General features: G+C 39.5%; 1 protein-coding gene across 49 annotated transcripts in view; it reads left to right on the forward strand.

Moving 5' to 3' along the window:
* RIMS1 (regulating synaptic membrane exocytosis 1) overlaps positions 1-14,859 on the forward strand; it is a 389,052-nt gene extending 374,193 nt beyond the window's left edge. For all 49 annotated transcript variants that reach the window (XM_084889221.1, XM_084889224.1, XM_084889199.1 and 46 more), the window contains 5 exons: positions 4,939-5,077; positions 7,371-7,483; positions 10,867-10,968; positions 11,547-11,686; positions 12,495-14,859. In XM_084889221.1, coding sequence (XP_084745347.1) covers positions 4,939-5,077; positions 7,371-7,483; positions 10,867-10,968; positions 11,547-11,686; positions 12,495-12,713 — 713 coding nt within the window. In that variant the 3' untranslated portion in view covers positions 12,714-14,859. The remainder of the gene's footprint in view (positions 1-4,938; positions 5,078-7,370; positions 7,484-10,866; positions 10,969-11,546; positions 11,687-12,494) is intronic.
* The last annotated feature ends 9,968 nt before the right edge of the window (positions 14,860-24,827 follow it).

Below are 24,827 nucleotides of genomic sequence, written 5' to 3' on the forward strand. Positions count from 1 at the left end.
TTCGGTAGAAAAGTAACTTTCCAAATATTCCCCCTGCTTTCACTTTTAGTTCCTAACATTCATTCTTCACCAAGTAACCACAAGGATCCTTCAAAAACTTCTATCATAGATTGGATGGATCATCACCCCCCTGTGGCTTCCCAGCACTCAGTGCAACATCCAGGCTGCTTCCCTGCTGGTCCTGCACCACCAGGTCCTTCAGCCTCTTCTCCGTCTTCTCATCATCCACCTTTGTCACCCTCTCGTAGCTTTCTCAGAAAAGCCAGGAAGGACAGTCACTTCTCAGAGTCCTATTCTTGCTTCTTCTGTCTGGGCCATCCTCCCTTCAGTTTTTTACATGGCTAAATCCTTTTCTGCATTCTCAGATGTGGCCTTCCATGCCCAGCTGATCAAAAGTAACTCACTTTACTGAGACCGTCTCTTCTGCTTTGTTTTCTTTCATGATGATTACCAATATCTAAAATTATTATGTTAACTTACTTGTTTTAGTTGTTTATTATATGTGCTATTCTGTATCATTACTGCTGTAGCTCCCACTCCTAAAATGATGTCTATTAGATTACAGGCACTTGGTGCTAAAAAGTATTTCCAGAGTGAAAAGTTGGTAGGCTGTTTCTAAATATAACACACATCTCTAAATATGAAAAGAGAGTATAAGTACATATGTAAATAAGGCACTTTGGAATATTCAGTGAGAGAAAGTTTGTTCTTCCTAAGTCCGGGTAAAATATTGCTCCAAATGTTATGGATTGTACTAAATTTTATGTGTTTGTGAACATAGAATATTCACATATACTAGTTTTCTAATCCTTTGGTTCTTTGTATAATACCTAAAGACTTAAGTCAAAGGTTTCATGTTCATAATTTGATATCAGAGTTCATGTCTTTATCAGGTTAATATTCTTCAATGTATACAAATAATTATTAAAGAATAGTGCTACTGTGTTAATAAGCATAATAGTATTTGCTAATATTTTATGGTTAATGCATTATATTGATATTAAAAATAATACATGTATGTAACATATGTACACTGTATTTACAGCATATGCAGAAATAGTGATTATATACATTTGTACTTGTATAGAATTTATGTGACTTTCAACAAAGTTTTCAAATGAATTTATAAGCCCATATGAGGGCGTATAAATGAAAATATCCATGTGGCTAAACTGTTGTTCTGTTTGTAAAATAAGTAAGATGAGATTTTGTGTTTTTCTAAACTGTGATATAATGGAGTGATCACAAGACTAAGATTCAGAAAATCAGGTTTCTAATGCAGTTTCTGCTACTAACTACTGAGGAGGTCATTATATTCACTAGCTTGTAAGCTCCATGTGGGCAGGGGTGCTTGTCTGTTGTGTTCACTGCTGGATCACCAGCATCTAGAAGAGACTGGGCCCAGTGTAAGTGCTGAACAGATATTTGTTGCATGGATTATGTTTCACAAAATTTCTAGTTTCTACACCTATTAAACAGTGTTTCTCCCAACCCTTTCTTCTGAATAATATTAGAGCCCTTTGAATTTAAATGGGGCAGATTCATTGCTGGAACTATTTATTCAGCTTTTACCTGGGCCTTTATAAAATTGTTCAGTCCATCAAAGCTCTTTGCCTTGAGTATTAGCATAAATAAGGCAAGAGCTAAATTGGTCTATGTTTGCCATCTTCAAAAGAACTAAAAAAAAAAAATACTTTAAAATTAAAATATGTAATTCAGATTCACAAAAGTAAATATGAGAGGAAGGTAATAACAAACCTTTCAAGTGATGTCTTTTCAAAGTGTGTAACCTTTCCATTTTGGAAACTATTAAGGTTTAAAACTGCTCTAAGGATTTGGGGATACCCTGTAGATATACCCTTCTTTAAGAAAACTTGATATTCCAACTTTTTTTAAAAGCAAAAAAATTAACAGACTCTTCACTTTTTCTTTTTTTCTTTTCACTAATTATACAAATATGTAATGAATGACAACCATGAGAAAATATGTAATGAATGACAACCATGAGAAAATATGTAATGAATGACAACCATGTGAAACCTGTATTGGGAAATGTACGGAACGCAGGTCTTGACAGCCTACCTCCCCGATCCCCTGGACTGCCAGCTCACAGAGCAGACGAGGCCAGCATCCACACTGAAGAGACTGCAGAAGAAACCTGGAGGACTGTGTGCTTCCGACAAAACAGCAGCCCCTCCTGACCACCATGCAGCCTCCCCGCCGCAGTTCCAGGATCAGTTCCTCTGTGGGGTTACTCCCCTGTCCAACGTTTAATGAGAACCTGGCCCCTTTTTTAAAAAACCCATTGCTGCTCTTACTCTGTCACTCTCTATCCCCCTTCTCCCACCTAACTTTTTTTTTTTCCACAGCAGGTATTACCGGTGATAGTGTTTGTTTATTTGTTCATTCCCTTTCTTGTGTACACAGAAGAAATACACACAGTGGAGTGTAAGCTCCAGGATGCAGGAAATTGGTCATTTATCAGTATGTGCCCAGCACCTAGAACAGTGTGTGACGCACATTAGGGGCTTCATAAATATTTGTTGTTTGGTTGGTTGGATGGGTGGGTGGGTGGATGGATGGATGAAAATCTGAAGTAATGTATACTCTAACCTGAAACTCCTTACTGCTGATCCCTTAACTGTTTCTCCTTCAGTTTCCAACATCACCTTATCATTTGGATTTAGATTGAAAGTTTGCCCACACTTTTTCTAGCCACGATTATCAAATTATCAAAGAATTTGCCTCCCCGTCCCAGCTGTAATGCCTCATCCTGCCTTGGAAACTTTTATCACAATTGGTAATAAGCCCTTGAGGCTTGTCCCTCCCCCTCAGGTGGGATCTGGCCAATGTGTGTGCACGAAGGACATGTTACTCTACCACAGCGACTTCATAAAGGACCTATATCTAAGAAGGAGGCACAGTATTTAGATAAATATAAATATACCAAAACTATACAGCACTCAGAATGGCCATAAATGAAGTCCCTGCCTTTGGTATGTGTACACATTCTATAATAACAAGTCAATGGACAAGACAAACACCAGAAAGGGGAAGTGTAGAAAAGTCCTATGCCTTTGCTGGATAAATGGGTACATCTGCATAAATGTTGGCAGGGGTACAAATTGCTGCAATGTTTCTAAAGGACAATTTAGAAATAGCTATTAAGATTAAACAGATCCCTACACTTTGACCAGCTTTTCAATGTCTAGAAATGTGTTCTATAAAAACTCTAGCAACTGAGAATGCTCATCAAGAAAGAGATGGTTTAAGTATGATACCACATAGCCATAGGATGGAACAGTGCAATCATTAAAAACAATAAACACGGGTGTGTTTGTATTATATTACGATTATATTAAATGGAATGAGACAATTGCACATTAGGATTGTGGTGTCATCCTGTTACCGAGTTTATCCCACTGTTCTCCATGCTAGGGAAAACAGTCAGCAATAGTCACATGTCTCTCTCTCATAGAAATAAGTTCTATTTGGGGAAACGGACAACAAACAAATTGAGGTTTAATGGAAGATGGAGCATTGCTCTGAAGAAATATGAAGCACGGCAAGAGGACACAGATTGATGAGGACTGAAGCAGACCCAAATAAGATGAGGGAGCAAGGTGAAAAAAGTCAGCAGGGGAGGCCAGTAAGGAAACATGTGCTTGGAGTAGATAAGAAATTGGGGGAAGGAAATGTGACTGGACAGCAGTGTGCACATGGGATGAGGGTAAGATCTGAGAGGTAGCCAGGTCCTAGCTAGCATTCTGTAGGCAATGAAAACAATTTTGGGTTTTCTTTTAATTTCAATGATAGACCATCACAAGATCTTGCACAGGAAGTATCATAATCACACTTGTGTTCTTAAAGGATCACCATGGCTCTCCTGTAGAGAATATTCCATATTGAGTCCATATCACATAACCAATGATATCTTTTATTAGACAATTGACAAAAGAGTTGCAAATCAGAAGAAAACATGCAATCTTTCATATGGCTTATTTAACAGTTTTTAGGCACCTGCTTCACAGAAGGTTTATGAAGATTGAAAAATTTATGTATATACTCATATATTGGTAGTTTCTGTATGTATGTATATGGAGCATTTTCGTGGATTATTAATGAATATTAAATTATACTTTAGAAAAATTGAAATAAACCCATAAATGCTTGTAGGATGTGTAGATGAAAAAGGCATGGCAGGTGTTAAAGGTCTAATAGTTTATCTAACCTTTTGATATTGCCCTATTCAAATAAATGTTTTAGAATTTCCATGCTGTAAATAGAATGTTAGTTAATACATTTCCAATGGGCTCAAGGATATTGCTCTAAAGTCCAAGGGCCATGAGGTAACTTTGAAACCTTGGAATTAAGATAATACCTATTCTACCTGCATAAGCAACATACATGCCGTCTTTAATGAGATTGGGTTTGTCAAAGTGTTGTGAAAAACATCAAATGAAATGCTGAAGTTTCCCTAGGAGGACTGCTGCTGTGTGGCAGTACCCAAACTGCGGTATTTTCCACGCTTTCTTCCAAGTGCCTCTTCTCCTTTAAAGGACATGGCCCCTCGTTTAGGACGGTTCCCACACATTGGAGCATTCCAGATTATGTTGTTCAGCATTCTCTTTGCACATAGCAGTTTGGTGCCAAATTCATTTTTTCATTGAAGTTCACAACTTCGGCAGCAGTAATACAATGAGTTCCTTTTGGCTCGTTGAGATTCAGGCAGTCCCTGAAACTAGAGCAATATTGCCACCCCTCTTGGCCAAAGCACACTTTGGCAAAAAGGTTTAATTAATCACATGATTCTGTTAGACGCTTTGTTTCTGAGTTTAACGTTTAACTGTGCACCTAATGAACTATTGTATTTGTGGAGTCAATATTCGGGAAACTGCCTAAACCAAACTTAGAGTTTTTTTCCCTCTCTCCTGCCAGAGTCGGGCCACAAGAAGTTAAAAAGCACCATCCAGAGAAGCACAGAAACGGGCATGGCAGCCGAGATGAGGAAGATGGTGAGACAGCCAAGTCGAGAGTCTACTGATGGCAGCATCAACAGCTACAGCTCCGAGGGAAAGTAAGTGACGCCGGCTCATCTGCATGGCTTTGGAACCATGGACATGTAGGCATAGGGAAAATAACACAGCCCCCAAGGGGTACTGTGAATGTCTTCATTTCACTAGCTGGTCAGCATTTATTTAAAAATGCCTGACCTGTTGTGATACATACACACACACAGACATGCCTCTGCACCGACCTGGTCATTCAGAACCTTCAAAGGAATGGTGCAATGTTGGGTTAATATAAACTGATTTCTATCATTCAGGAAAGTTCAAAATAGTCCACTCATGGATGTTTATTGTAGAAATGTCACCTTCAATGGATTCTTTCATATGGGAAACTCATTGTCTGGCCCGGTTACCAAAATCTGAACTGAAAGTTAGAAGGGAGGAACAGACTGGCAGCTGTCAGAGAGGAGGCCGGTTGTGGAGCTGGATGAAAATTCTAAAGGAATTAAGACAAAAACTCATAGACACAGACAACAGTATGGTGATGATCGGAGGGGAAGTGGAATGGAGGGAGAGGTAGAAGAGGATACAGTTGGTGATGGAGGGAGACTTGGAGTAGTGAGCACACAGTACCGTGTACAGATTACATGTTGTGGAACTCTACACCTGAAACCTGAGTATTTTATTAACCAGTGTCACCCCAGTAAAATCAATAAAAAAGAAAAGTCAGGAGAAGAAAAAGTAACTGAGGAAATAATTTTTATATTATATTTCTCCAAACTATTTAGGGTTCTAAGTTGTAAGTTAAAAACTCTCCTAACAGCAACTTATATTTTCATGTTTTTCAAACATCACTAACTCATTTTTCCCTTAAGATAAAAAGCCCAGGATTTATCTTCCTTGTTATTTTTTTACTAAAGAGTTTTAGTTAATTCCAAAATTAATTAATTTTGAAAAAAAAATAATTAGAATTTATTTATTTATTTATTTATTTATTTATTTTCTTACCTAATTTATTTTTTACTATTTAATTTTCCTATGCTTGAGAATTTTTCTGATAAAACTGAATTTTTACTGAGGTGACAGGTCTTACAAATTAGTAATTATTCTTCTTTAGTGGGTTACTTGGGGATTAACCATGTAAACATTTTTTTACAGTTATTCATTTATTACTATTTAAATAATTCATTTACCAATCCTAATATTAATATTTTATTGTATTTTACTGGAATTTTTCTATTTTGTTCAGAAAATAAAATAAAAGTATGCCAAGTTCATATTTGCTATATTCTTTCCCATTCCTAAACTTACAAGTTTATTTATTTGATCAAATTATTGGGATGCATGCTATCAGCAAGATATAGCTAAGACCAAAAAATCAGCAGGAGTGAAATTTATGGAGATAAACTTGCTGACAAAACACCAATATGTGATGAAGTGTTATAAAGCAATATCCAAATGCAAGACTGGATACATTATTTTTATATAGAAATTAACAGATCAAATAATATTTATGTCCATCATAGATAAGCCCCTTAGACTCTCAAAAATTTATTTTCATAGTCTCTGGATGGGTGATAAAATGTACCCTTGTAATTCCCTTCGTTGTGAAGAAATAGTATCTGTGGAAGCACATTGGAAGTAATAAATCCCTATGGACATCTGTTTATTTTAAAAATGCTTATTGCAGTCCAGCCACCTAACAAGCCTGGTTCTTGTTACCCAGGATACATCAATAAACACAAAGAGCATAATCACTGCTCTGCTGGAGCTCACAGCCCAGGAGATTCAGGCAGCCATGTAGTAAGAAACAGACATATCTTAATCAATCCATTGTCATTTGAACTAAATAAAAACCTCAGATAATATAGAAATGCAATGCACTCAAAATGAATAAATTGAACATTTTTATTTGTAAATAAGAATGTGTGTATTATGCTATATTTATTTAAGAAACCATTAGGTATTTTTTAAGTTTAACATTAATGTTACACAATGTTTATGAGCAATTACTTATGTAAAGTTCATGATATAAAAATGTGCATCTTATGTTTTATGTCAGTGATATACTAGTATTTAGGTAGGGAATTTTATTTGTAGGTGTCCAGAAAATGTAATATATTAAAAACTATAACAGAGCTCTCTTGACTACCACATCTGCTCTTAATTTGAGAATTTAGATCTTTTCTCAATCAGCGATGACTCTCACTGATATGCTTGCTTGGTGCAGAGGCAATGCAATCAATAAGTAAGCCTATTGTCTAAGCAGTGTTTATGATTTATCAGAATTAGTATATAATGGAAAATATGAAAAGAATTATAGGAGAGCTAATGTTTTGATTTTTGTACTTTTGCTAATAGCTTAATATTTCCTGGAGTGAGACTAGGAGCGGACAGTCAATTTAGTGATTTTCTCGATGGGCTGGGACCAGCCCAGCTTGTTGGCCGCCAAACCCTCGCCACCCCTGCAATGGGTAAGAATAAATTAACTTTTCTACAGAAAAAGTGATATTTCGTGGTTGACAAGGTCATTTAAAGTAGCATAATTGTAATGCAAGTGAAAAGTGACATTTCAGCTAGGGTGTTGCTGGTTTCAAATGACTATTCTAATTTCTAATGCATTTTTCTAACTGGAGACATTATGCAAAATGAATAAAGATAATCCTACATCTTTGAATTATCAGAAAACCCCTGTCAAAATAGAGAGTCTACAGTAGATCCAAATGTAGGATAAAGGGTAACATTTCACAGCATGGAGAAAAAAATGATGGATTATTCAGTAAAGAATGTTAGCATAAAAGTTTCATTATGTAAAAATAAATTGCCTTCTTACTTCAAAACTTTAAAAAAAAAAAAAGTAATATTTTAGACTCAAATGTAAAGAGAGACAAGGAGTGGAAAAAGATACTTAGAAAATTAATGTCATGTTTCTAAAATCTTTGTGTGGAAATAATTTCCAAAGGATCAAATCAAAGCCAGATAAATTGAAAATGTCTACTAGCTAATACACCCTAAATAAAGTTGAAAGAAAGATAATGAATGGAGAAAATTATATGTAGCATGTGTCATAGCTATTCCCTGAAGAACTTGAGATTCCAGCTTGAAAGGACCCCTGTACTACTCAACAAAATGCTTGAAAATAGGTCGATGCAGAGGCACATGATCATAGAATTTCACAACACTAGAAATTAATAGAAAATCTTCCAGAAGAAAATCTTCCAAAGAGGATAATTCTATGCAAAACTATCAAAATCAGATTTTCATTGGACTCTTTAACAATAACACTGGGAGCTAGAAGTCTACTGAGCATTATCTTCAAAATTCTGAGTAGCAATTGATTTCCAGCATAGAGTACTATAGCCAGCCAAGTTTTCTAGTAAGTTTAAGGCTAAATAAAAACTCAGGACAGCCAAAACCGGTTTGGCTCAGTGATAGAGCGTCGGCCTGGGGACTGAAAGGTCCCGGGTTCGATTCCGGTCAAGGGCATGTACCTTGGTTGCAGGCACATCTCCGGTAGGGGGTGTGCAGGAGGCAGCTGATCGATGATTCTCTCTCATCGATGTTTCTAACTCTCTATCTCTCTCTCTTCCTCTCTGTATAAAATCAGTTAAAAAACATTTAAAAAACAAAACAAAACAAAAAAAAACTCAGGACAGTAAAGGTCTCCAAACACTTTTCTCATACCCAAAATTTCATAGAGAACTATTGGAGGATATATTTCCATGAAATGAATGAAGTGAATTTTAATACTTGTGAACTAAAATGAGAAGATGAGATCCAGTAAAAAAAAATGTTTCAACACAGAAATGGTTGGTAGTGAAGGAAAACCTAAAGATAACAGCTGTAGTAAGGCTCAAAGCAATTTGTTCAAATTGTATCATGTCAGACTTCATAAGATTAAAATCTATAGAATTCCTAATGTATTTGATTTTAAAGAAGAGGTAAACAACCCAGGAGAGTGTGTGGGGTTGAATTAGTGATGTGTACATAAAAACGTAAGCAAATGCTTTCTAAAAAAGATATTAAGTGAAGGGAAGGGGAAGAGCTGTCCAAGAAATGAGAAGTAATAATCATAGTATTCCAGTTCACTCAGCTATAAACAATGTTACATAATCATAATAATATAAATATTAATACTGGAAAATGTGATGACCAAATGTATCTAGTATGTGGTGGAGATGGGAAAGAAGTGAGAGAGATTGAAATTAGAAGTCAATAATAATATCTAAAATTGAAAAACTAGCATGATATCTTATAAGTATAATATTTAGAGATATGGAGGCAAATACCAAAAAAATGAAAAATAGACCAGATGAAAATATTGAAACTTATGAAAGCACTGACCTGTGGAAGGCACGAAGTTGACAGAGAGAATGGGAATCTTTTATGCTAATAAAATTTGTCTTATACCCAGCCAGTAAGGCTCAGTGATTGAGTGTGGATCTGTGATTTGATTCCCAGTCAGGGTACATGTGGGCCCAACCCCCAGTGTGGGGTGTGCAGGAGAGGAGGCAGCCAATCAATGATTCTCTCTCGTCATTGATCTCTCTCTCTCTCTCTCTCTCTCTCTCTCTCTCTCTCTCTCTCTCTCTTTCTCTCTCTCTCTCTCTGTGTGTGTGTGTGTGTGTGTGTGTGTGTGTGTGTCTTTCTTCCTCTCTGAAATAAATAAAAATATGTTTTTAACAAAACAAAACAGAAGTCTTATAGAACATTTTGACTCATTAAACTATGTCTATATGTGGTTAAAACCAAACCAGAAAAGACCAGGAGACCTCTAAGAGCTGAGATCTAAAACAGAGTGACAAAACTAATGAACAACTGACCTGGCAACTTGAACTCACAACTGAAAAATGGAGATGACTCACCTAACTAAAAATAACTTCAAAATAATTACATTTAACATTTTCAGAGATAAAGTATTATCTCCATCAGAAAAAAAGATATTATCTTATTAAAAATGGGTAAAGCATATGACAAGCAAGACATAAAAGAAGGAATAAAAGTTTAAATTACTTAGAAATATGTTCAGCCTTACTAATAATCAAGAAAATGCAAATTACTAATTTTTAACCATCAGGTTAGCAAAAATTAGGCATATTGTTAATACCACTATTAGTGGGGTATAATACTTCTGTTGATAGTGAAAACTGGCACAGCCTTTCTGACTAATATTTGGCAATATGCATGGAATTTTGAATGCCTGTTCAATTAGACCCAATAATTTAAAATCTGAGAATTTGTGATCAAGGAATATTGACAACATACGCAAAAATTCTTTTTAAAGCTTTTAGTTATAATGGCAACAATGTAGATAGCCTATATTTGGTTAAATCATTAATGTCATGCCTATTTAGTGGCCCATGTGGTCAATAAACTGAGGATGTATGTTCATAATAGCTACAATAGATAGATAAGTTAGAAGGAAGGAGGGGAGGGTGGGAGGAAAAGAGGAAAGTACTTATGAGATTGCTAGGATGTTCAGCAAAAACAATAATGGTGATTTCTCTAAATGGAAATATAAATAGATTATGTTTTTTATTAAGAAGTATTATATACTAAATGACATAAAGGATAAGAAATCTTATTAGAGTATAAGAATCACTTAAATACCTCCGTATTACTGTTGTTAAGCAATTTATAACTTAATCTGGGACTCTCTTAAATGGATTAGTACCAGAAAAATTAAGAGAAATATTTGAAACCTGACTTGGAAGTAGGGAGGGGTTGGGGGTTCTAAATCTTTGTTTTTATCAAGATCATAAAAGCCCTAATTTGGAGCCTGTTATGAACCTCTATTTTTTTTAATTGACCATACCTTCCAAGAAGCTGACACATTTTGCTTCCCCTCCACTTGCAGGCGATATACAAATCGGAATGGAGGATAAAAAGGGCCAGTTAGAAGTTGAAGTGATTAGAGCACGAAGCCTCACGCAAAAACCTGGCTCCAAATCCACACCTGGTAAGGGAAGACGTTTGGACCAGAAAATCTCGCCCACGTGGGCAAAAAACTCAAACACTGCTGCATTGAAGTTTTATTATATATGCTCCATTTTTTTATCCTCTGATAGATTTAAAAGGCAGCTTTCTGTGTTCTCTGAGACTATAAAAATGAATCTGCACAATCATTCTGTCAGAAAGTATTGATATTAGGGGTAATATTGTCATATTAGGAAAAGTTCAGTTATGATTGTTTCTTAGCTTATGTCAATTAGTTTTTTGGTACATTTACAAATGAAAGGGAAGAAGTTTTGTTGTAATACAAGGAAACAATGAGCGTTGAGATATAAACCTGAATTATAATACCGCATGTACCCCAAGGAAGTCAGTCTTAAGGTAACCTGCATACATTTATTTGAAATTATGAAAATGGCTGCAGTGATAACATAGGGGAGTGAAGGAGTAGAATTTCTGAAGCACTTTAAATTGTAGAAGATTTAAATAGTCAATGGAAAACTTTCTAAATCCCTAGTAAAGCATTCTCTAATATAATCCACTTAACTTAAAGGATTAACATGCATTAATATTACCTTTGTTTAGCTCCATATGTCAAGGTGTATCTTTTGGAAAACGGGGCGTGTATAGCCAAGAAGAAGACAAGAATTGCACGGAAAACCCTTGATCCTTTGTATCAGCAGTCCCTGCTGTTTGATGAAAGTCCGCAGGGTAAAGTTCTTCAGGTGAGTAATAGCTCATGTGACTTTTTTACATTGAAAATCCACATTATCCATGTAGACACCCAAGAGGTGATCAAATAGGAAGAGACTCAAGTTCAGTTGGGAGAAATGTGGTATAACATTCTCCAGTAGGAAAAAAAAAAAAGGCAAGTTGCTGTTTACTGTGAAAATAATGTATAGTATTAAAATATATATGGGTTTGATGGAATTTAATAAAATAAATGTTCTCCTTTTTTCTCTATCTTCTTTTCTTCCTTCTCTCTATCCTGTCCTTTACTTTTGCCTTATTTGTCACCCCTTGCCCCATCTTGATAGCTAGATGTAGGTGATGATAGATAGGAAGATATCAAGGCAAATGATGCCAGTAATAGTTTATTAGACATGAGACACAGTGAGGAAGAAAGGAAAACAGAAATGTTCAGGGGCCAGCAGGTATTCAGGACTGACTGAAGGTCAGGTGCATTGCTTATTATTATAGATAGAGGTTACTAAAGAATGTAACCTCTTTTTACATTTACATATGTAAATGAAATTGTATATGTATTTCTTTAACATGGTTTATGTGTATAATACCCCTCCTTGACTAGAAAAATATTACCTGCCTTCCATCGAATCTAGAACATATTGTGAAGTGTCTTTTTGAGCACCTTCCTTTAGTATCTTCTTACCTAGTTTTCCTCCGTAGTGTTGGTGATATTCATTTCTTCTCCTTAGCTCACTGGCCTACCTTTATATAATTGTTGCTTTCAACTCTTCTAAGGCACAACTCTAGAGTGGAGTTCAAGTTTATTGCCTTTCTCTGTCTCTGCAGGTGATTGTCTGGGGAGACTATGGAAGAATGGACCATAAATGCTTTATGGGTGTGGCCCAGATCTTATTGGAAGAACTTGATCTGTCCAGTATGGTAATCGGATGGTACAAATTATTCCCACCGTCATCGTTGGTGGATCCCACACTCACTCCCCTAACCCGCCGGGCTTCCCAATCATCTCTGGAAAGTTCAACTGGGCCTCCCTGCATTCGATCGTAGTGAACTCATACTAGAGTCATTCCAATAAAGCTCTATCTTTCAGGATAATAATCGGAACCAGATATTTCATGAGCAAAAGCATTGTTGGAGACAGACAATCAACTTGTGCTTTGCCTGTAGTAGTTTTCAATAATGTGTCCCAACTGTTGTTTCAAATCTGGCTTCATATGACAGAACAAGGCAGTGTATCAGATTACAGTAAGAACCAACAAGCTAGTGAGAACCACTGATGCTTCTAATAGAAAAAGAAGAAACCACATTTACACACACACACACACACACACACACACACACACACGCAAGCACGCACGCACCCCAAATTGAACAAACTGGAAACTCTCACTCTGTGATAAATAGTATTTTACACGTTTTCACACAGACCACGAGCAGTGTTATTTCCCTGATGTTCAACGAGTTCGTTTTTTTTGTGTTTTGTTTCTATGTGTGTGATTTGTTGCTTTCGGATTTGTTTTGTTTCGTTTTTCACTGAGTTTGTTATTTACACTAGTTTTCGGCTGTGTCATGACAGGCCTCGTGATGCTCACAGAGACCCTTCCTTTCTTTTTCCAAACTCGCCACAAAAAGGGCTGAAGCAGCCTCTGTAGCATCTCCCCTACATGTTCAACAGCTGGACAAGGCAAGGCCCCTGAAGGGCTCCACTGGTTTTCATGCTATAATTTTTCAGTCTGATGTGTGGAAACCCAGAAATCTTCCAAAAAATAGTCCCTGAATTACCGTGTTTAATGGAGAGCACATCTGTTTGAGTTCTAAAATTTTACTTTCTTTTCCATTGTCCCGCATGGAAGACTTTTAAAGAAGTCAATCTGCAACGAGTGCTGGGAACTAAAATTAACTGCATAATCGTACCTTGGAAACTCTTCTTGTAATGCCTTTTTCTTCCTGATACTAAAAAGAAAAAGTATATACTCATGTGTATGGACCACACTTTTGACTTCCCCAAATGGTGATTAAAACGGACTTGGGCCCAAGGCACTTTCGGCCACGCCCGGGCTCCTCGGCTGTGCCTCCCTGCAGACACACTCGTCCGCCCAGAAAGAGCATAGTGTGAGCTGTTCAGTATTTCACTGGAAATCCCAGTTGAACTATTCTGCACTAAACTAATGTTTTTATCAAATTTTAGTTTACCTTTCTTTGAGATCGATGCAAGCACAAAGTTCTTTTTTTTTTTTTTTAATGCAAAGTATCTTACTTTTTGGGGGGGAAGGGGGGAGATGAAACAAAGTCAAATTTCAATGTGCATTTTCTTCATCCGAGTTTTTCTTGGCCTTGACTTTCCCTTGTGGCATTCTGTGTGTGTGTGTTCCATACTGCAGACGCTGCAGGTGCATTGACATGTTCTTCTCATTTTACGAGTCATTCAACTTTTGTGACTACACAGATAGAGCAGCATGACTTGGAACTGTTCAACGCTGCATGCACATTTTGTAAAAAAAAAAAAAAAAAAAAAAAAAAAAAAAAAAAAAAAAAAAAAAAAAAATTAAATTAATAAAAAATGAAAAAGAAAACAAACAAAAGGTTATTTAATAATGTATGTTAGTTCCACATAGGCCCGCTTGTATGTTGCATGTACTTGTACAGTTTGCTCGTTAATTACTATACTGAAATAACCAAGAAATCTAAGCCATCCATTTTTGTTATAGACATTTTGCAGGTTTCCGCCAGACTCAATCTGGAGCCTGGGGTGAAATGTCTATAGATGGACTTTATTTTTTACCCTCTGGAAAACGTGATGTAGTATGGACCAAATTCCTTCTAATAAATATTTTGGTGTAGATTCTTACTGTGGGGCTGTAACACATGTAGACACTGTGTACACACTAGGTTTTAATCCATAGACATACTGCCTGCACCAAGTGAATTCTTTATCATTATTTACACATGCCAGAATTACCTGCCCATCATTCCACAGGGCACAGACTGACCACTGATCACCATGCTGAGCAGGAAGAACTGAAGCATTGGTGCACTTCTACTAGATTCCGTTCTGTCTTAGTGGCCAACAATCAACTAATTGGGTAGTATCTTTCTATTTTGACCACTTGTCTTAACACACTCCCCTGTGCTTTTAAATGAACTTCCAACTCATGTATGTAAACATGTTTAATAAAATTTACTTTTCATGTCAGTCGGTAGCTATCTGTGTTCTATGTTTTGCCCAGATATCCACTGTGGGTTCCATGGTGCAAAATGGGAGCCAGATCATGGGAAGGGGAGGTTGGGATTTGTTGTCTGCTGCGGGCGTTTGACTTGACTTGTCACTGCACTATCTATGTCTTAATCTATGGCCCAAAGGGTACTTTGCATCACGTACAAGTTTTCACTTTGTCAGCCTGTCTAAGTGAGCACATGACTATACTTCTGAAAAGTGGCATTATTAAAAAACAATAAATCTCATGAGAATAAAACAGAAGGTTGTTTTTCTGCTGCTGTTTGAGTGTGCTAATAAGAGACAACTCTGTTGTCCAACATTTCACAAATGGGACATATCAAAATGTCAATTCCTGCGTCTCTCTCGTCAAAGCATCTGGGTCCCCTGTCAGTCTTTCTCTTCCAAACCCCTAAATGGATCTGTAAAGCCGTGCCTTAGTGTAGGCTGGCTTAACCAACCAAGAAATATATTAAATCCTCATCAATAGAACCTTAGGAGATATATTTTCCCATATAGTAGAGTCTCTAAAAGTGACATGATAAATGAGAAATTATTAGCTTTCTTAACTTAATTTCAGGATATTTTTCTTCTGCAATAGTGTGTTCACAGATTTCACAATCAGCTTTTTCACACTGAAGCACTGATCCCCTGTTGTTTGGTAGTAAAATAACTGTTGAGATCTACTTTTTGCCTTTTAAGAGCCCTTACATTTTTATAGACCACATCGGCCTTATCTTTGTAAAGCAGAATAAACATAGCTGGCTCAGTATCGAATTTGAGACAATAAAGCAATTTGAAACATGTCACTACATCAGTTACTTCAGGTTTTTTAAACAAGTTGACTAAATTTTACCCTATTGAGCCAATCAGTTGTTTGGTCTACAGGACATGAAATTATCAGGCTGAGTCAACAGGAGACTAAAACAAGGGATGGATTCCATTGACAGCCACCTGTCAGAGTGAAGCTGTTTAGTGCACACGCAGTGGGAGAGCACAGTAAGTGCTGACAGATGAGCTAGATCTTCAAGAACAGAGAGTCCACCAGATTGGAAAGCCCTCTAATCCAGCCATCCTCCTCCTGAAGCAGGCCTTGGCCTGAATGGTTTCTCAAATACCTGTGCTATTATGGGGGGAGGTGCCAGAATAGGGATATGAGGCAGGTGAACTCCTTTTCATCCACTAAAATATCTCAGGTTCTTCTCCACTGACTCTCTCTGTGTGTCCTCCTCTGCTGCAGTCACTCTTGGCACCATTCAATCTCTTGAGTACATCCTATGCAGGTTTCAGGAAGAGTGTGAATAAAAGACACAGAACAAAGTGATCTTTAGCCACGCCCAGACTTAGCCTTTGGTTCCCAGGAAAAATGATCATCTAAGTACCCGTACCCTACTTCTTGCCCCCGGTCCCAGTTCAATAGCGCTCCTCAGTTCTGCATCAGTCACAAAAAAATTGCGTCTTGGAATTGAACTGATACACCTTGACTCTCAGCCCCATGGAGTTTCTCAGCTTTCCCAGAGTCAGTGCATACACCTCTCAGATGTCTGCTTCCAAAGAGATTTCATTGCCTTACCCCTCCTTGTAAACATTTGTCACAATTCTACTTGGCTTGCTTTGGTTATATACCATTGGGGTTTGTCCCAGCCCTCCAGTGGGATCTGGCCAATGTGTGTGCATGAATGACAGTTGCTCTACCACAGTCACGTTATAAAGGACCTACATCTAAGAAAAAAGGCACAGTGTGTAAATATAAATATAAATATAAATATAAATATAAATATACCAAAACTAAACAGTACTCAGAATGGCCATAAATGAAGTCTCTGCCTTTTATCTTTTATATGTGTACTATTGCACATTCTAAAATGATAAGTTAATGGACAAGACAAAATCCGGAAAGGGGAAATATAGGAAATTATTGTGTCTTAGTTACACACACACACACACACACACACACACAAATATAAATTCCACGATAGCAGAAAACCTGTCATGGTTTTTGGACTATAATAGTATGTGTTTTGTTACCTCTTAATTCCTCTAGATTTTCCAAGTTCTATCAACACATAAAGTAAAACCACCAGAGAGTACATACCCAGTCACACTGACTTATCCCTGCCATCATGCTCACTCCATGTAAAATCACCACATTTTCTGTAATGCTTGCCTTTGGTTTTTATTGAATGTTAATTAAAAATCTTCTTGCCCAGCTGGTGTCGCTCAATGGTTGAATGTTGACAACCAGAATGTCATAGTTTGATTCCCAGTCAGGGCACATGCCTGGGTGCTGGCTTGATCTCCAGTGTGGGGCATGCAGGAGGCAGCTGATCAATGACTCTCTCTCATCATTGATGTTTTTCTCTCTCCCTCTCCCTTCCTCTCTGAAAAAAAATTTATATATATGTAAATTCTTCTTACATTAGTCAGATATTTTTGTCAGATATTTTCCAATATATCACTCAGCATCTTTCTTTTTTCAAATAGATGTACATGATGCTTTTGTTTGTGTGCTCAACAATTGATCACTTAGTGCCTGAAAAGTTTTTGTTATTTTTTTATAGACTTGAACCTTCTTCCACCACTGGGTTCTTAGCCTTTTATCCACTTTGGACCCTTATTGTGCCTGGTAAAACCTTTAGGCTCCTTCTCAGAATAATATTAAACTCATTTAAAAAGTATACAGGGTTGCCGAGACCGGTTTGGCTCAATGGATAGAGCGTCGGCTTGGGGACTGAAGGGTCCCAGGTTCGATTCCGGTCAAGGGCATGTACCTTAGTTGCAGGCATATCCCCAGTAGGGGGTGTGCAAGAGGCAGCTGATCGATGATTCTCTCTCATCGATGTTTCTAACTCTCTATCTCTCTCCCTTCCTCTCTGTACAAAATCAATAAAATATATTTAAAAAAAAAAAAAAAGTATACAGGGTTGAAAAAAACAACTATATTAGAAACATTTAAAATATTTTAAAAAAATTTGTGATGGATTAATACATATATATGACTTCTTTACAGTAGGACTAAATAAAACAGTGCAAGACCCAACAACTACTGTATTTTTGAAGTAATGATGAGCAAAAATGATATCCAAGTTATCTGCAGCAACTCTAATGTGTTATAAAAACATCTGTAATTTTATGTCACAGGTACACGATGGCAGTAGAGCTTCATGCAGGCGGCACTGCAAACCACCAAAGCAAAAAGGCCCTTCTGAGGGGGCAATACTGCTGTGAAGTCTAAAATGAAGGAGATTTAGACTAGAACTGACTAAACCTCAAGGCTTAAGCTAAAACTTGTAGGGAATGATGTCACAGGTACTGTTATGCTATTGTGGCTTTTTGCCTACAGTGATAGTGGGGAGAAATGCCAAATTTTCAATTAGAGGTAAGAAAAAAGTAAAGGTCCAAGTTCATGGACCTCCTAAATTTCTTCCTGGGACCACTATAGGAAGTATATGGTCTCAATATACCCTGGCTTTTCAGAGTACTGCTCAACAATTACATTACAATATCAACCCTGGTGGAGCTCATGGCTAATACATTTTTTTCTCTCTTTTTATGCCTTTTTTTCCAATCGTGTTATAATACAATGGATGAATGAGATTATTTGTAAATCCTTTTGAAATGACTGACTCAAAGAAAAAACAATGACATGAACTATCACTTCAGTGCCTGGCACATAGAAGGTTACAAAAAAACAAGATGGCAAAACGAATGAGTGGCAGAAAGATTAACAACTAACTCTACATTCTCCTAGATCACTGTTTCTCAGTCTATTAGAACTTGATCCCCTTTTGATAAACATAAAAATTTCACCTCCTACTCCCCATATGGCTATGGCTATACTGCTCAAGGGGTCTACAGCTCTTCTTCAGTTAAGAGACAAAGTTAAGTTCTATATTTTTTGGTTGCCAGTAGCCAAGATTTGTCTTGAATGCGATTCTTCATCCAGAAACAATGCTATGGTTTGTTCTGCTTTTGTTTTTACTTTATTTAAATGTATTATCATATCAAAAAAATGGTGTTTTGATTTCTCAACCTATGCATACCAATATGGAGATTTCTGTACTGAGACAGTAGCTCATTAAAATTGCAAATATATGCCCTAACCGGTTTGGCTCAGTGGATAGAGTGTCAGCATACAGACTGAAGGGTCCCAGGTTCAATTCTGATCAAGGGCATGTACCTTGGTTGTAGGCAAATCTCCAGTAGGAGGTGTGCAGGAGGCAGCTGATTGATGTTTCTCTCTTATTGATGTTTCTAACTCTTTATCCTTCTCCCTTCCTCTCTGTAAAAAAACAACAAAATATATTTAAAAATTGCAAGTATAACCCATATAAAACTGGCCCTGCTCTCAGGTGATGCCCGGGTTGGTGGATCTGACTTTCAGTAAAAAGGTGGGAGGGCCCAGGCCTAAAGAGCAGTGTCCAGGTGAAACTGATCGTGGCTTTCAGCCATTTAGATCTCTGATCTATTTGGTTAAGATTGTAAATTGAATCCCCTGGAGCAATGTTCTAAGAATTCCTTTCTTACCCTTTAAAAACTTGTTTCTCTTGAAGACACATTTTCAAATAATGCTCCAGAAAACTGCAGAGCAGTCTTGTCTCTAGATATTGGTAGAAAAGGTAGAAGGTTCCAGAACTTTGAAAACTCCTGCCAGAGCTCTGAGCTGTAACTTGCTTGGCGATGTGATGTGGGGCTGGGGAAGAGGAACTGGGTGGTGGTAGCGGTGGTGGTGGGTGTCCAGCACAGGGCAGTCGGGAAAGTTCCAATGTCCTGAGATAGATGGAGAAAAAGAAAGCATGATTCTCTTAATTTAATAGCAGCCACACACCAAATATGACTCTAAGTTATGTAAATTGTTTCCTAGAAAAGTAGGCCATGAAAACCCTGCCGCGTAGACTGGGTGAGAATTTAAAAAAAAAAAAAAAGAATCAGAAATTCAAAATAGTCTGTCTTCACCTCAAGGGAGGCTGTGCAATGTCTGTGCATTTCCACCGCATTAATAACACGCAAACAGAGGTTGTGTTATACGGTTCTTCTCAATATAAATATTCCGTTTCAAACCTCACCCTGCCATACTAGCTCAAAGCCAAAAACTCAGAATTATAAACAAGGGTTTCCTGGTGCAGCCTCAATCTTCCCTCTATTGGTAAAAACAGGAATTTCCTAAAATAAATAAATAAATAAATAAATAAATAAATAAATAAATAAATAAATAAATAAAAAATGGGAGTAGTGGCTCATGATCACCACACGATGGCAGCAGAACCCCGTGCATGTCTGCAAACCACCAAAGGCAGAAGGCCCTCTTGAGGGGGCAATACCGCTGTGAAGTCTGAAGTGAAGGAGATTTAGACTAGAACTGACTAAACCTCAAGGTTAAGGCTAAAACTTGTAGGGAGAGAGCTTTTTCCAAACTATAAAAGCATGCCAGAGTATACACATTTTGCAATAACAGACACACACAATTTTTCCATCCTTACCTCCATGGAGAATGAGTCAAGAGGTCTTTCGTTATTGAGTGAATTCTGCATTCTGACTCACCTACCTTGAGGGTACACAGCAAGTTCACTGTCAGTCTACAAATGTGTCTGCCAGAGAATCTCTATTGTTTCCACTTATCTAATAGTAGGTCACCTGTCCTCAGGGCTGATGCCACCACTCTCACCCAGGGGCACCACATACATCTGTCATGCAAACGCCCTGGGGCCCGTGTCCGCAGCACTGACAGAAACCTCCCAGGCTGGACCATTTTTAACCATGAAAGTTTTGTCAGTAGTTGTGTATTGGCTTCCTAGAGCTGCCACAGCAAATTGCTGCAGACTTAATGGCTTAAAAAAGCAAACGTGTATAGTTTTATAGTTCTAGAGGCCAGAGATCTGAAACCACAGTGTCAGCGGGGACACACTCCCTCAGACAACCAACTGGGAGAATCCTTCCTTGTCTTTTCCAGCTTCTGGCATCCCTTGGCTTCTAGCAGTGTCGCTCTACCCTCTGCCCCCATCCTTCCTTCTCTCTGTCTTCTCCTTTTCTGTGGCTCACAAGGACACTCACTGGATTTAGGCCTGCTCTATGGGGAGCCGTTGTCTTAGAGTTCCTTTTGCGGGCCAACCTGGGCCTGCAGCGACAAGGACAGCCACTGGTAACTCCTTCGCCTTGTCCTGGCACAGAGCTCCTTCAGGAGCACAGGGAAATGTACTCTTGCCATCTTCTCCTCTTGGAGAGGACCGGGATTTGAACCTGTCGTGTAGTTATCTAGCTCACAGCACATCTGGGAACACCTCTTGACAGCCCCCAGATAGAACCAGCTGTTCCTCTGTGTGCCCGAGTACAACAGCCAGGCCTTCGTGATCACATGCTAATTACTCTGGGTCTGCTCCTCTGACCAGTGGAGTAATTTCTTTAAGATCAAGGATGATGTTCATTTCTCCATTCCAAGTGCCTGGCACAGGGCCTGACATAGCGTGGCACCAATAATCATTTGAATGCGTTACCCTCCCTTAGTGAAGGCCAAGGAAGGGAAAGTAGACACAGCCAACCAATGATGAGTTTTTTCAGAAAACTTCAGTGTAACGGAGATGACATCATCATCGTTATATTGAAGACTTAGTCATCACCGGCATTGTATATAGTTATTATACTTAATGTCCATCATCCCACTAGGCTTGAAGGTAGTGGGGTTGCCTGCATTTACAGAAAAGAAAACTGAACCTCAGAAAGGTTACGTGCGTAACTATTGCTGAGCCAGTGTTTGTTCCCAGGTCTCTCTGATGCAATGTTCTTAGCCGTTACCCCAGACTATCCGGGGCCTTGTAATGGATCACGGATGAGAGCCGCTCCTGTGGCATTCTCCAGAGTGCAGGGCACAGACCTCTGGCGGTGGTAGACCATCCTTGCTGAGAGGGGAGGTAAGATAGCAAGCTGGGTGGCATCCGCTGGGAACAAGGGGATGTGTGCTTAACAATGCCAGCACCGTTGCAGACAAGGCACAGTGGGGGTCGAAACCAAACTGCAACAGACACCAGCTTTGTCGGCTTCTGCGAGTAACGGAAGCACGCTGTGCTTCCAACCCCTCGTCTCCAAATTGAGGCAAACAGCAGGACTTTCCTGAAAGGGTTGCTGTGAGAACAACGTCAGCCTGTGCTTGGTGCAATTCCCAACACACACTGAGAGCCAGCGGATTATCATCATCTTTCTTATCCATGCGTCATAATAATTTTTCATATTGTTTTTATCATGAAAGGTGGGTTTTTAATAAAAGGCTTAAGGAGCTACTCAGATTAAAGCATCACTTCAGTATTATTTCAAAACCACTCTTTCTATTTTAAAAGCTTTTTTTTTTAAAACCCAAAAAGGGGCTCCTCATGGGGCAGGAAACAACTTCATCTGGTCAGTTGGCATCCTCACCACAGCCTGCCCACAGACCATTGTGGAATCTGCAGAAGCCGTTCGACATATTCCCCAGGTTTGTGGAAGGATGCAGTACGCGAGGAGCGTGACTTGTGGTGGTGCTTTGGAAACTACCAAGTGCCACCCAGAGGTTCCTATTTCCCGTTCCCCACCAAACATTCACAAAAACAGGTTCAGTGCAAGCTGGAAAACCTTCGGGTCATTTCACCTTTCCACTGCCCCCACTAGCTTGTCCGGGGCCAGAAGAGGAGAAAAACATGTCTTCTTTCCACAAACCTCATTAAAATGTCAGCGTTTTAAAAGGATGTGCATACTTCTGGGTGGCTTTTCTATTTCTGTAAATCCCTTGCCACATCCAGACAGCACCCCTCCTGTAGGCAGAAGATGGAGTGGCCTGGAGAAGTCTCCCGCCAGGAACGTGACAACCCCTCGCACATCCTGCTGGTTCCTCCACCACCATCAGCTGTCAATCAGCAGTCAGGCCCTCCCATTGCCCACTTGTAGCGTCTGCTTACTCAGGCTCCCCCTCTTCAGAGGAGCTGTCTTGGTCCCTAGCACTTCACAAGTGTGTGTGGCCGGTCCATAGTTCCCCATCACTAGTGTTCTTCAAACTGTCCTAAGGCTGCTGTGCTGGGGATGCCACAGGCAACGTGCCCTTCCACTGGGTCCACTGCAACTTCCACAGACCACACCTTACCTTCTCCCCGCGGGAGGCCTCCGGTGGGGAGCCCCTGGGCAGCCAGGGTTCCAGAGCTGCTGGCTTCCACTCCACCGTGTTTGTGTTTATGCAGTTGGGTTTGCTCAGCTCCCAAGCGCTTCTTTTTGTTTTTGTTTTGCTAACACTGCAAAAAGGTAACCTATTTACACAAGAGTGATTTAAGGACATGTTTTTCTCCACAAACAGATGTCAGAAAAGGAATTCTCCACTTTTAAAGAAATGTACATTTTAACCCTCCACTTTTTATAACCCACTCAATTGCCTGCACCAAAGGCAAGCCCTCCAACCCCTCCACCTCCATTTGAGCCTCCAGATAAGTTTCCATTAATTCTTCATTATCCGAGGCCCAGGATGTCCTGAAAAGTCTCTGGGCAAGTCACAAAAGGGAGGTTTTGACCTGCAATTAACAATAAAACCACCAAAACCTTGAGCTCTCTCCTGCACCCTGGTCCTGCTCAGATCTGTCCGGGTACCCTTCAGCCATGGCGGACAGACAGCGTCTCCTGCAGTGCTGACCAGTGGGGGGCGCTGGCTCCCAGATCCTGCTCTGCCGGTGAGGAGTTCGGAGGTTCACAGAACACGGGGGGGGGGGGGGGGGGTGCGGGGGGGAACGGACTTATAATTGGTGTTGGTGGTTACTGCTAAGCATCCGCGTAGTCAGAGGGTTTTAAGGAAAGGAGTGGGCCTGTTGAAGATTGCCTGTCTTCCCAGGCCCGCCCTGGCGTCTGCCTGTGGTAATCCCCGGTGAATGTGCAGAGGAGACGGGAGAGGGCCCTCTGGTTAAAGTTCCCGCTGTTCAGTTGACAGAACTTGAAATAGAAATATTACAGCCCAAATATTCATTCATTTCACTCACTTGATGACAAGCTTTGTTTCCGCAGTTTATCTAGTTGTTAAGGCTGTAGCCCTGCTTGAGATTCTTGCTGATTTCCCACAGACAATTCCAGAGAGGCTGCAGTTACAGACAGTACAGTCAGAAGGTACTCAGCACGCCCTGGTTGTCTGGCTTTCAACCAAACTGGCTCATCTTAGCTTAGTAAAAGGATCCAGAAAGGGAGACATAAATGCAGTTAAATTATTATATATGGCACTAGAAGTCCGGTGCACAAAATTCGTGCACTAGTGTGTGTGTGTGTGTGGCAGGGAGGTGTCCCTCAGCCCAACCTGCACTCTCTCCAATCTGAGACCCCTCTGACATCTCTCTCACAATCTGGCACTGATGGCTACCAACTGCTTTCCTGTCTGCCTGCCTGATTGCCCCTAACTGCTTCTGCCTGCCAGCCTAATCACCCCCTAACTACTCCCCTGCCAGCCTGATCAACGCCTAACTGCTCTCATGCTGGCCTAATTGCCCCCAACTACCCTTCCTTACAGGCCAGGTTGCCCCCAACAGCCCTCCCCTGCTGGCCTTATTGCTCTCAACTGCCCTCTCCTGCTGACCCAGTCCCCCCCAACTGCCCTCCCCTGCCAACCTCATCACCCCTAACTACCCTCCCCTGCCGGCCTGGTCCTCCCCAACTGCCCTTTCCTGCCAGCCATCTTATGACCACATGGGGGAAGCTATCTTGTGCGAGGATGTGACAGTCAATTTGCATATTACCTCTTTATTATGTAAGATTGCATCCACTTGGGTCCAAATTAACCCATAAAACAGCAATCCAGAAATACCATTGAACTCTCTAAATGTGACTGAGTCCTAAATTGGTGAAGCTGGCGGAACTACTCATTTTATAAAGGCCCTGACTAGCATCTTTCTGCTCTCCTGGCTGGTGGCAGAGGAGTACTCGAACAGTAGTCATTGAGCCAGGACCACCCCAAGTGT

This window comes from Pipistrellus hanaki (genome assembly GCF_964339955.1).
Source record: "Pipistrellus hanaki genome assembly, chromosome: 7".
In the NCBI taxonomy this organism is placed as follows: Eukaryota; Metazoa; Chordata; class Mammalia; order Chiroptera; family Vespertilionidae; genus Pipistrellus; species Pipistrellus hanaki.